The sequence below is a fragment of the Anneissia japonica genome, unplaced genomic scaffold, assembly GCF_011630105.1.
Source record: "Anneissia japonica isolate Jap-2015-1 unplaced genomic scaffold, ASM1163010v1 scaffold724_len3256291_cov202, whole genome shotgun sequence".
Lineage (NCBI taxonomy): Eukaryota > Metazoa > Echinodermata > Crinoidea > Comatulida > Comatulidae > Anneissia > Anneissia japonica.
Genome location: NW_022744966.1, coordinates 2,705,364 through 2,718,053, shown reverse-complemented (window position 1 = coordinate 2,718,053; position 12,690 = coordinate 2,705,364). Strand labels below are relative to the sequence as shown.

At 34.6% G+C, this 12,690-nt stretch overlaps 1 protein-coding gene across 1 annotated transcript in view; it reads right to left on the bottom strand.

Annotated features, from left to right (window-relative positions):
* Positions 1 to 4,991: 4,991 nt before the first annotated feature.
* Positions 4,992 to 12,690, bottom strand: part of LOC117119811 (ubiquilin-1-like) — a 14,017-nt gene continuing 6,318 nt past the window's right edge. Inside the window, exons 6-13 of the mRNA XM_033264739.1 lie at positions 12,328 to 12,456; positions 11,908 to 12,025; positions 11,009 to 11,200; positions 10,583 to 10,722; positions 10,294 to 10,377; positions 9,992 to 10,107; positions 8,164 to 8,365; positions 4,992 to 6,620 (exon numbers count right to left, since the gene is read on the bottom strand). Coding sequence (XP_033120630.1) covers positions 6,477 to 6,620; positions 8,164 to 8,365; positions 9,992 to 10,107; positions 10,294 to 10,377; positions 10,583 to 10,722; positions 11,009 to 11,200; positions 11,908 to 12,025; positions 12,328 to 12,456 — 1,125 coding nt within the window. The 3' untranslated portion in view covers positions 4,992 to 6,476. The remainder of the gene's footprint in view (positions 6,621 to 8,163; positions 8,366 to 9,991; positions 10,108 to 10,293; positions 10,378 to 10,582; positions 10,723 to 11,008; positions 11,201 to 11,907; positions 12,026 to 12,327; positions 12,457 to 12,690) is intronic.

Below are 12,690 nucleotides of genomic sequence, written 5' to 3'. Positions count from 1 at the left end.
ATTTTGGGCACTAATCGTCAGAGGTCTCGGTGCCACAGCCTACACTTTTCATAATTCGAAATCGAATCGGACCTTAAGTGATTTCCAAAATCTCTTTATATGAAATAAAGAATAATTAACGTTTAGAAAACAAACTAAAACAAATGTCTTACCTGGGAGTACGTGTAAATGTACAATATGATCGGATGAACATAATCATGAGTGCATCGTTGTATGTGTTTCTGTTGTTTGTTCTGAATGATGATGATGAACGTTCTTTTCCATTTGTTTGAAAAATTTGCGCGTGTAGATAACGCGTGTAATTTTGTTCTGTATTTATACGCATTGTTCTGCATGTACGCATCAACATCTACTTATTGTAGCGTATGAAAAAATAGGCCAACGTTAATTTTTAATGCATAAAAATATATTCGTTTTTTAATCATTTATTTCAACATCTTAAAACTAGACTGGAAATACATTTTCTTTAAAAAAAAAAAAAAAAAAGCCAGTTTACCTAAAATCAGAACTAATCGCAGCAAAAACTTTATTACCAACTTTGGTCTTTTTACAAAAGGGTGAACCTTATTCATCCTGTTTTTTTAACAGATGAATTTAGAATAGTATTAAAATAAAAGAGAACACCTTTAAAATAGGGCAGACACCCAAATATAGTAAGTGCATTTTAAAAAAAATAATTTAAGGATACAGGTTGAAAAAGGAAGGAAACAACTTCACAGTATGATATACTTACAACATTTAGTAAAAAACATGAGATAATACATTTTACAATACCTTACTCAGCAAAGTCGTAAGAACCAGGAAATATTCCCACGATATGTTTAGAGCGTGCTGATTTATAGTGTCATTACATATAGTATAGGCCTGGTTACGAATATTCCATTTATTGTGTATTTACAATGCCCCTCTTTTTACTACCCAACACTCTGTTACAACGCCTTGACGATACGGTAAACTTTTTCAATAATTAAAAAAAAAAACTAAATAGATCAAAATCCCACAAACATACTTTTTGGCAGTAGGGGCCCCTCCTACTACGACCCAGCATTTTACTATATGGAGCTGTATGCTTTCTGGGGAACAGTTCCAAGTTCAAATGAGCCCAAAGAAGACACGGGCCCCCCTCCTACAACTACCCAGCACTATACGACGCTTGACAAACGAATGTTCTTGTAAAAAATGTATGGGGCCTCGGCAGGCTGCATCCTCACCCATACTAGAATCAGCCGCCCTAATTGGCAATAAATAAATAATTAAGTACAAGGCCTATTATAAATAATTCAGGACCGTACACCCGGTTGGTTGAAACATGACCACTTTTTGACAGACCATAATTTAATTGATTAGGTTTTGAATTAAAAAAGGCTAAATTCCATCTGTAGACTCAACCTACTCCCTCTTACAGGAACCCGGGGTGAACAGTTAATGATATTTTACATTAATTCTTCTCTTTAGTATACGAGTTATAATCATTGTCTATAATGTAATAAAGAACCATAAAATACAACAGTATACACAAAACATAATCTTATACTGTGTACTATTTTGATGTACTATATACAGTCATGTCAGGGAACAGTGAAATTGTAATTTCACTGTTCACTGGTCATATCATCATCATTTATTTTTTTTAACTCCATTAAATTCACTACATATTGCAAGGCGAAATTTCCAGTTGGGTCTGCCAAAACCATGATTGAATGTTTTATTCCAAGTGTTTTATAATGGATTACTGTATGCTGTTACTAATTCTTAATAAACCATTTCTTGGTATAGCCACACGTCAAGTCCTGCGCTCGTTCTACCCAAAATTTCCATTACTAAAATACAATCATCAACGTCCAATTGCTATTCAATATGGAATATGGTCTTTGGTCTCTAAATACAGGGAGTCTTTGGAGGAAACAGCTATGTTAAAAAATATGAGTTCAACCAGGACCGTAGAAAAGTGGTCTACAATAATTGGAGGTGGTCTTTTTATATTTGATCACCTGTACACAAGCTAATGTAGGCCTACATTACATCCATAATTGCACTATAATTTGTTCATAGAACTTCACGCATATGTAAAAGCGTATAAATTGGTCTTCCCCCCCCCCCCCAAGCATAATGTTTGTGCACTTCTGAAAGTGCTGATATTTGGGAGCGACCCCATACAATTATACATAACAGACAGTATTTGTTTAGGAGTAGGCCTATGCCTGTATAAAAGTTACTCCATACCTTAATTTTCAATGGTATACATTTTTAATTTGTTGTCTTATTTTTTATGTACAGTATTTTCCGTGTGTATTTGCATATTTTATCAATGATTGTGTTGAAGTGTGCTCCTTAATTCTTAAGTTAATTTTTATATTTTTGTAATTTAAGCTGAACGCACCACTCTTGTGTGTGCCGCTGTTCCAAAGGCGTATGTTCTGAACATAAATAAATAAATTGTCTGAAAGTGACCAGAAATGGCACTTTCAATGTACCATATATGCATATCTCCATAACCGTTGTTCATAACACCTAATTTTGGTTTGTTTGGGAAATACTGCATGTGTATACAGTATTTGCTTTTTATCCAAATGTGATCGAAAATGACGTTTTTGACATTTGATCCTAGATAACCAACATAATTCACATCTCTATATATCAGATATAGGCCTATATATGCTCTAATCTATGCTCTTTCGGTATTTTATTGACAGAAATTTCAGTGAAGGTATAGATGCTTATTCTGGCATTTCAAACCATAAGTCTCTAAATTTGGGAAGATCTGGATATTTCAAGGTACAGTACCTAACGTCAAAGGTCAAAAATATCACTTCTGTTCACTATAGACAAATACATAGAAACATTTAAAGTATGTTCCGATTGATACAGTATGCTGGTTATCAAAGTTCAGAAATGTCATTTCCAGTCACATTTGGACAAGGGAGCTTTCGATTGCACGACAACGGTAGGACGTAGAACGTAATTTACACTCATCTGCGCATGCGAGAACGTTAAGGTCGCCTCGACGAGTAGATTCTGGAACGCAATTTGGCCAAATCTACGTATGCAGAGAACGTAGAGGACCCCAGGTAGGACGGTCACGCATGAGTGATTCTGTTCTAGCGTCGCACAAATGGAAAGCTCTCTTAATATTGCATTAGAGCAAAGAGAACATGTATGTTCAGAACAAATTTGAGATCAAAATTTTTTACTGTATGCATATGCTACAGGGTACCTACTGTAGGATCAAAGGTCAGAAATGTCATTTCCGATTTTGTTTGAATTTGTTCAAATAGCAACATTCACATTCTGATTTGAGGCCAAAATAAGGTCGCCATGACCAACAATGGCTATAGAGGTATGTATATGCTATATGGTCCTTATCAGGGAACAGTGAAATTTTACTGTTCCCTGGTCCTTATGGTCAAAGGTAAGAAATGTCATTTCCAGTCACTTTTAGACATGTTGCATAGTGCAAATAGATATAGGCCTATGTATGTTTTGCAAACAATTTGAGCCCAAACTTAGGTGTCTTTACGACCAACAGTTATGAGGTATGATATCAGTCAAACTTCTATTCCGTTCACTTTAGGGCAACATATTGCATTTAGTGCAAATAAGAACATGCATATTCTGAACAATTTGAGGCCAAAAATAGGTCTCTATAACTAACCGTTTTTGAGATATGGATATGCTGGATATCTAGGGTCAAAGGTCAGAAATGCCAGTTCTGGTCACTTTTGGGCAAAATACTACATTAGAGCAAATAGAAACATGCAGGGCCTATGTTCTGAACATTTGAGACCAAAATTCCTACTACAGTACTACTACCGACCAGTATTAGGCCTATACAGACTTGTAAACAGCGCATGCGCAAAATATGTTCTGTAAGATGGTTATGGATAATTCTTAAGTATCCTACGAAAACAAATTGCATGAGGCTGATTCGGTGTGATTCATACACGGGGCGGCAAAATCAAACTGAACATTAAATCAAAAAACATCAAGTTGCACAAAGATAAACAAATTAATATTTTCCATTGCTCCATGTTTGATAAATGTTTATATTTAGGTCACAATTGATAAATTTTCATTGTCAAACAAGGTCAAACAATGACAAAAAATGAAACAAATGCCAGCTGAACCTCCTAAACCAGGAGAATACGGACTAAAATAAAGAAATGCAAAATTCCTTCATATGTATCTTTTCAAAATGTACATATTTTATCATAAAGCTTATGCACAAAAGATCAACTTTATCATTAAAAATGCTAGCACAACTCTTGATATCAAGTTACATTTCTGAACAGATGAAATAGTTATTAAATGAGTGGTACCTAGTTATCAGAATATTAAAAAAAGGTTATATAAATGGCATATAAACAACAGTAGCATATGTTTTTTTAATCATAACAGATTCTATATATTCACATGGTTATATTTCCAGAAAAAATGCCATTTAAGATTAATGTATATTATACTATAGGCAGAGTATACTTAACCACTTTCAACGCCTATGCCTTGTGAAGATTCATGAGGGCGCACTCCAAACCTAACCGTGAGGATACTGTACACCTAATAGAGTTACTGTATAGCCATTAAAATACGCAATAGTTATTCTTCTGACATACTGTAGTGCATTAAGATAGCGAAACTGAAGTTTAGGTTAAGGGTCAAGACAGCTCCACCAATCAAAACCTCAGATTTATGTAAAATCATGGGAACAATATCCATGGCCATGATTCAAATATACACTTTGTATACTTAATTTGCCAACTACACAATGAATGATAATTGAAATTATAATTATGAAAACAATTTTAATATCTCTTGACATTAAAATATCACTTGATTCCTTAGCAGCAATGTCATTTTATGATCTGCTAAACTTATAAATGATTTGAAATATATTACCTTAAATATTAAATCCAGCTATATATATATATATATTATATATAAAGATATCCGTTAACACTGTTAAATTATATTATATATTATCATGTCCTTTATTCGAACACTGTATTTACCTTTCTTTGTTAATTTATATATAATTACAGTGTTAATGGCTATCTTGATTTATATATACTTTTCACGCTAATTAACAGGTTGATTAAAGTTAAGAAAAGAAAAATAAATTACGCATTTGGATTGCTTAATGCTTTATCTTTAAACATATGTAAAAAAATACTAAAAATTCCGTTATCTTGATAGTGAAATTTACGGATTTGTGAAGTAGTCCACTTCAAACACGTTTTTCTCAAAACGTTGTTTTCATCGAAATTGAAGTTTGTGTCTCTTTGTGAAAACAGTGACGATATATATGTACAGTATGTGTATATATATATGTATGTGTATATATATGTATATATATGTGTATATATATGTATATATATATATATATAAAGCAAAGTTCATTATACCAAAGTGTGGTCACAAAATAAAACTGAATGATGATATGCAACTAAAAATATATGTTTTAAACATTCAGTTTACATTTCGGACCTCTAAATCTTATTTTACTGCGATAAATAATTTCTGTATATATTGTATGCAAGGCAGGCAGCAACCAAGCCATTGTGAAATAAGGACAAGTAATTACAGAAGCAATCTTCCATTTGAATATAGATGCTACTGTAGTCTAAGTTGATAATTCTATAACTATCAATTGTTATTAGATGTTAAACACATGTCAAAGGAGGAGGATAACTAAAAGACCAGAGACATCCTTCAACTCTAACAATTTGTTAACCACTTTAAGAATAAAATTGCAGCTAACAAATAACATATTACAGTAACTTTTTTTATGTCTTAGAAGCTAATTTCATGCTACACAAATAAATATCAAATGTGTAACCATTAAGAAAGTCAAGTGCTTAAATTAAACAATATTTTTTTTCCAAATATTATCATAAACATATTACAGTTGTTATAAGTCTTTGTGCTAAAAGTAAATGCCATAGTCTGACGATCACATGACCATGAAAGGAAATCTGGGAAAAATTAAAAAACATGGCTGCCAAAGCACCTTGACTGGGGTCTGCAATCATTTACAGCGCCCTTTAATGTTATGTGTCAAGACCTGTGCTACCCTACACATAGCACTAATTAACTTGTCTGTGTGAACTTAGCATTTGTACTATATTGCAAGGCTCAAACCTTACTAATGACAATAATTCTGAATTATTATAAAATATTATTAAAATCAAAATTAAAGAATAACATTTGATGATCATGAAATCCTTAGAATGGATTTGGCAGGTAGACGCCAATCGCTACCACCATTAGTGAACATTACCATTCACGTCATCTGCAGCCCGTTCACATTCTATACTATATTTTACAATGATTTTTATTTTATTTGTCTAATATTATTATTTGAGGCAAAAAATTAAAACAATTTTGTTGATACAATAGTCTAGAAGCAAATACACCTTGTAACATACATATTCTATATCCATTTATACATCAAGACTAGACAAATTTAACACGATGGATGGTTAGCTGGCGCCCCCTATCAGCCTATCAATAGCTGCATTTACATCACCACCAGTTGCTGTTAACGCTCTTATGTTAGCTTCCCTATCAACAAAACCCATGGTCGCTAGCTGCTCCAGTTGAGTTCGGAATTGATCTTCAGGAGCCTGATATAAAAACAATAAAATTTTATTATTTGAAAGGCAGGAGCAGGTATATTACTCAGTATGTTTAATTCATATCAAAACTTGAGGGCTAATAGCCCAAACCTTATAATTGTATTTGAAAGTCATCAAAAATAATATATAATGTTACATCAGCTAAAAAAGAAAACAATTAAACAAATAAATTGGCATAAAACTTTGTATAAAGCAAGAAATATCGATAGTTTTCAGCCGAGATACTCAATTTTGAGCTGAGTAAGCTTGTTCAGGCAGCTACTGTACAATAGGAATAGAAAATCTCACTTTTTGTTCATTGGGGGCACTGTTCGAATGGTTCTCGATGAATGGTTTATGAAGAGAACAATAACACTCGTTTTTGCTATTGTAAAGTTTTCATTCTGAAATTACTTAAAATGAATACTTCACAGTGAGTACAGATAATTTTGGCTTCTATAAAATATTATTTTGTTCCAGAAAACAGTAAAATCCAAGTCATATTTTTGACAAAAATTGCTCTCATGGAGGGGTTAGGCCTATCTAGCCCTGTACTACTGTATTTAGCGTAGGTCTACCCTCACCACTGAGATGCTATGAAAAATCAAGCTCTGGATTATTAACTTTCTGGTTTACGAAATATGTTTGGACAGAGGGGTACGTAATTGAGAGATGTTACTCTAAAAATGAGGCCTAATAAACATTAGCTTTATCTAGTTTATAAGGCAGACATTAAAGCGAAATTGAACCAACCCAAAACAAACTTTCCGTTGGAGATGCCTGTGTACAAAAAAAATAACCCAATGAAGAATAATAATTTGTCCATCTTAAAAGCGGGGTTTTTGGGTTAACTGTGCTAAACACATATATTTGATTGGTAACGTCCACTTTTTTCACCAGCTTAGAAAGGATTTGATTTGCAAGTTTTAAAACCACAAAAAAGAGGATAAAAAAAAAACAAATGAGTTCAAAACGGACAATTACCTATAAAATTTGATTTAAACTTTTTAAAATTTCTGAGCAACTTCAAAGCTAAACAATATTGAAATTATTAACATATAAATATCCCAAAATGATGTTTCCCACAATAATTATGAAAATCCCTGAACAACTTTTACTGGCCAGTATTAAAGCATTCACTATAATCAACCTGGGATACATTGAGTTAAAACTGTGAGAGAAGTAGTGATCTTGTGAATTCAAAAAAGAACCTCTACTGAGGTCCACAAAATTTTTAACTACATCACACTAAAAACTAATGAATAAGCGAATTTTACAACTGTTGACGCATTTTTTCCCACATGATCACAATACCTCACTGTCCATACTGGCCTGTGAGTTATAAATGTATTTTGAAAGCTTATTATATTATAGACTATGAACATATTCACAACAGGCTATAAAATTGACGAAAAGAAAGTTGTAACATTTTGTATTTCACATTTATCTGGGATACAAAGTGACAGCAAAGACAGAAGAAAGCTTCATTTCAATACAACACTGATATCCATTGAGCGGGTCACCAACAATTGCTGATATAGATAATTCTCACCTGACCGGTGTTTGCACTTGTAGATAAAGACTGCATCATCGTTGACATCATTTGGGTCCATTGGTCTGCATTGCCCATGCGAGGTGGCGCCCCAGATCCTGTACCGGTGGTGGTGGTGGCTGATGATGGTGCTGTGTTAGTAGTGGTGGTGGTGGCAGTAGGAGCTGCAGTTGTTACAGTTGCTGTTGGTAGTCCGGTAACGCTAGACAAAAAAAAAATGCTGAAAGTTAATGCACTGGCTTAATAGACCAGGATTCAGATTAGATGTCAATGATAGTTTTGATTTTTATGTATACTTTTATTATAGATTGATCATCTAAAGTGAGTCGAGGTGGCCGAGCGGTTAGCAGGGGCGTCGCAACCTACAGCCATAATATTGGCACCGGTTCGAACGGCACGTTCGTCTATGGTTCTGATGGTAGAACAAGGCTTCTTGGATAAAGACTATAAACCGTAGGCCCAGTGTATACAATGGCTCTTGTGCACTATGAAAAAAAGCGAGTACAGTAGAACCTCGTCTTTACGAACCCTCAGTTCCTGGTACCTGCATCGGGATTTAACTTGTATGAACACACGGGCTGGGCTCACGCTAATCGCTCGCCAAATCGCCATGGGCGAAAACTATTTTGGATTGGCGAAAAAAAAATCAACTGCTTTAGCCATTTCAGCGAAAGCCTAAAATAAAAAAAGTTTTAAATACCTGCTAAAATACATCATTTTTTTCATTTGAGCTCCATTTTTCGCTAACTCCATGCGACGCTTATTTGTGTTGTTGTATGAGTAGTCTTGCTGCAAACGTCATTGCGTGCCTCACAAGTTATTTTTTATTTGCAATTGTTATTTTAACGCGGTAGATGCAAGGCAGCGGCTGTATGACGTAGACTAAAGGCAGCACTAGCTTGGGGGGTTTTTCCGCTAAAACATGATGTGATAATGGTCGAAAGAGATAGCCTAGTATCATTAATAATAATTTAATCAGTGATTTTGTGTTATCGTCGAATACGGAAAATACATTTTAATTTGTGTAATGATTTAAGAATGTGCTGCATGGGTCGGTTAGTTACACAGTGTACGTACTTGTGTTGTAGAGAGAGTAATCTCGCAAGCAAGGCCAGCCTAGACCATGTACGTTCTTGATTATCGCGGTAAAAACTTCGGGTGACAGGCGATGAGGCCCAACTGGTGTGGATGATTGGGCCCCAAGCCAATTTTGAATATACTCTAGTCTAGTAAACCACTGCTAGCTCCCCACCCCCAATATTGTTCACAACTAAAAAAAAAATACTGTATAGGCCTAGGTCTATGTAATTTTTTCAACTTTGGTGATAGGGCTATATTCAGCAAATTAATTAATTATTAATTTGCCTATCAAATAACGTTATTTTTTCCTCTTACCAGCCCCCCTACCCCAAACCTACCAGAGATTTTTTCTGGTACCCTCACCGAGGCAGGGGTAGATTTAAGGGAAGGGCCCCACCCCCTTTTTTTGAAAAGTAAATAAAGAAATGATTGATTTTCCCAAAAACGCCTCAAGAGGTTTATTTTTCAGCGTTTCAAAAATACTGTAGACCCCTTAGAGCAGTGTTGTCTCGATCTCTCCTGCGCCCCCCTCCCCGCCTTGTACATCTCTGGATCCAACCCGTCCACTTGGTTCAGACTCCACTGTCGAAAATGTTGGACCCCATGTCCAGTCAGCAAGTTTTGGCTAATGATTTTTAACAATTTTTGTCAAATTTTGGCTAAAGACAGCTTCAATAGCCTAAGTGATGAATGTGGACAATTTGAGACTTGTACACGAGGTATATGGATTTTTTGGTAATATACTTACCCAGGCATAAGACCTGGAGCCTCTTGTTGTAGCTGCTGTAATCCTTGCTGAATTTGCATGATTGCTTGCATGGCTCTTGGATTTGTCATCGCTGACTGCATCTCAGGGTTTTGCATCTATAAAATGTTAAATAAATTAGTACATGGAACATACAGCTAACTTCTTTTTTTTTTTCTTTTAATGTTGGTAATTTCAGTTAGCAGTAAAAAACATTTCAATGGCCTGATGATCAGATTTAAATACTGGGGGGGGGGAGGAGGTGTGAAGATATACATAACGACAGTCCATATAAACAGACTTACTTGCTGTAGGAATTGAGGCATCATCTGCTGCATCTGTTGCTGAAGCTGTGGATTTCCTGCAAACATTGGATTAGATGCCAAAACCTACAAAATAAAAAATAATATTTATACTCTTTCAAAGGTACAAACATTAATACAGTTCTTCCACAATGAAAACTGATAAACATTGGGCACTAGTTGTCCATGAAAATGAAAACTTTAAAAATTGGGTACTGGTTTTCCATGAACCTGAAAACCATTAGGTGCTGGTTAGGCTTTACCATAAGAACCATAACTACGGCCTACTGACCTGTGAAGCAAGGTCGGGGTTCGTACTCAAGCTCTGCATCATGCTTCTCATGTATGGTGCCTGCATCATGTTCTGCATCAGCTGCGGATTAGCTTGCATCTGTTGCATCATGCTCTGCATTCCTGGACTGTTGAAGATGCCTGTAGACAGGTGGAATACAGGTGTTAACAGGTGGTGATTTACATAATTAAGAGAAAAGTGATTTTCATAATTAGGATTAGTAAATAAAATGTTTTAAAAGGTCAGGGATGAGTAACATGAACGAACTGACTCAAAATGAAATATCAAAAGAATACTGATATATTATGTTAATTTATTCGAAATAGTGAATGGAATGAACACACAAGACACATATAAACTATGATAATTCATAAACAACAACTATTCTGTTCATTTCTAAGCAAACTGTAAAGAAGGATCCATCACCTGGTCCAGGTTGAACTCCACTTAGGTTTGGTAGTGGTGGTGGTGTTGTAGATGTTGTTGATGATGTTGATGACGCAGTGGATGTTGTGGTAGCTGTAGCAGGCGTTGCTGGTGTTGTCCTGCCACCACCCCATGGATTTGGTAGAGGATCTGTGTTTTCTCGACCCTGCTGCGAAGAACTACTACCAGAAGCTAAAGGAAAGAAAAAATACAACTGTTAAAATTTTGGGGTATTAATCTATTAAAAAAAAAAATATTTTGATTTATAAAGAAGCTTTTGTTTTTACAACTGATAGCACAAGTAAAAATTAGTAAACCACACTCTTACAAGATATTCTATTTGACAGGGTGTATATTGCATTAATATACCTCATAAATATTAATTAGGTAACAACATTTCATTGGCCAATTCCACCGTGTAAGGGGTCCGGTAGTTTATACTACTACCCTGTGCTTGCCAAATTTACACATAAATACAAGTACTACCCAATTTCCAGGAAACTTCATTAACAGTATCAGATATTTTTTTTATTCTGTGAATCAAGATGGCTGTTAGTTGAGAAGGTAAAGAAGGATGAACTAATGTTATACATTCACCAATTTCTATTGATGACATCTATTCAGTTAGGATCTAAAAATAATTCTCATTAGTTAAGATCTAAGTCAATACTCATTGTAATGTTTCACAATTTGACAAGGGTCATATCACTTGATATGCCCCGACATTGACTGCCACATTTGCAGAAACAATTTCATTTCAAAATCAGCCAATCACAAGACATTAATCTGGATGGATATTTAACACAGGTATTGATGGGATAATTGTAAACTCAAAAAATGGATAATGCAAGCAACTGAAACACATCTTGAGATGGTAGTGTTAAATTGATGACACTTACAATTTCCACTAAGAGCTGCAAACGGGTTTCCACCAAGCTGTTCCTGAGCTGCGTTCATCATAGGCTCTTGGATGTCTGTATACATTCTCCGTAAAGCATTGTAACCTCCTGGGATGCTCTGAAATCAACCATTATTCAAGTATTATTATATTAATATAAAAAAGACAATAAATATCAAAGATTAGAAAGTATTAATAGGAAAGTGTTTTTTATATTTGTTACAATACAATTACAATTATAATTTCAATCATATAAATTTACCATGATGATAAAAATGCACTGACCATGTAGACAAATTTAAATAATACTTTGAGAAAATATAATCCTTATCAGGGTTTATCTGGGTTCAAGCCAAGAGCTCTGTTACTATTTAATTACTCTGCCAACTCAGCTAAGCAGTAGTTTCTGTTAAGCACTTACTTCCAAATTACTTAAGGCTCTATCTTGGCTCCTCATCATCTCTTGCATCATGGATGGATTACGGGCAAGCTCCATGGTTTGACGCAACAACTCTGGGTTATTTAACATGTGTGATAATTCAGGATTTCTCTGTAAATATCATTAAAGAAAAGGGTACATTATGTATGTAATAGGAGAAAACAGGGGTTATCAATTGTACTTTTATGTTTACACTCCTGAAATTGTAAAAAATAAAATGACTGTTTTCTGGTGTCAATGTACTAAGTATTCAGCCAAATAAAATACTAGTTTCACATCCAAACATGACATATCAGATATTTTGGATCATGTCGCTGCTCTAGTAACACTAAATCTGATCTACAC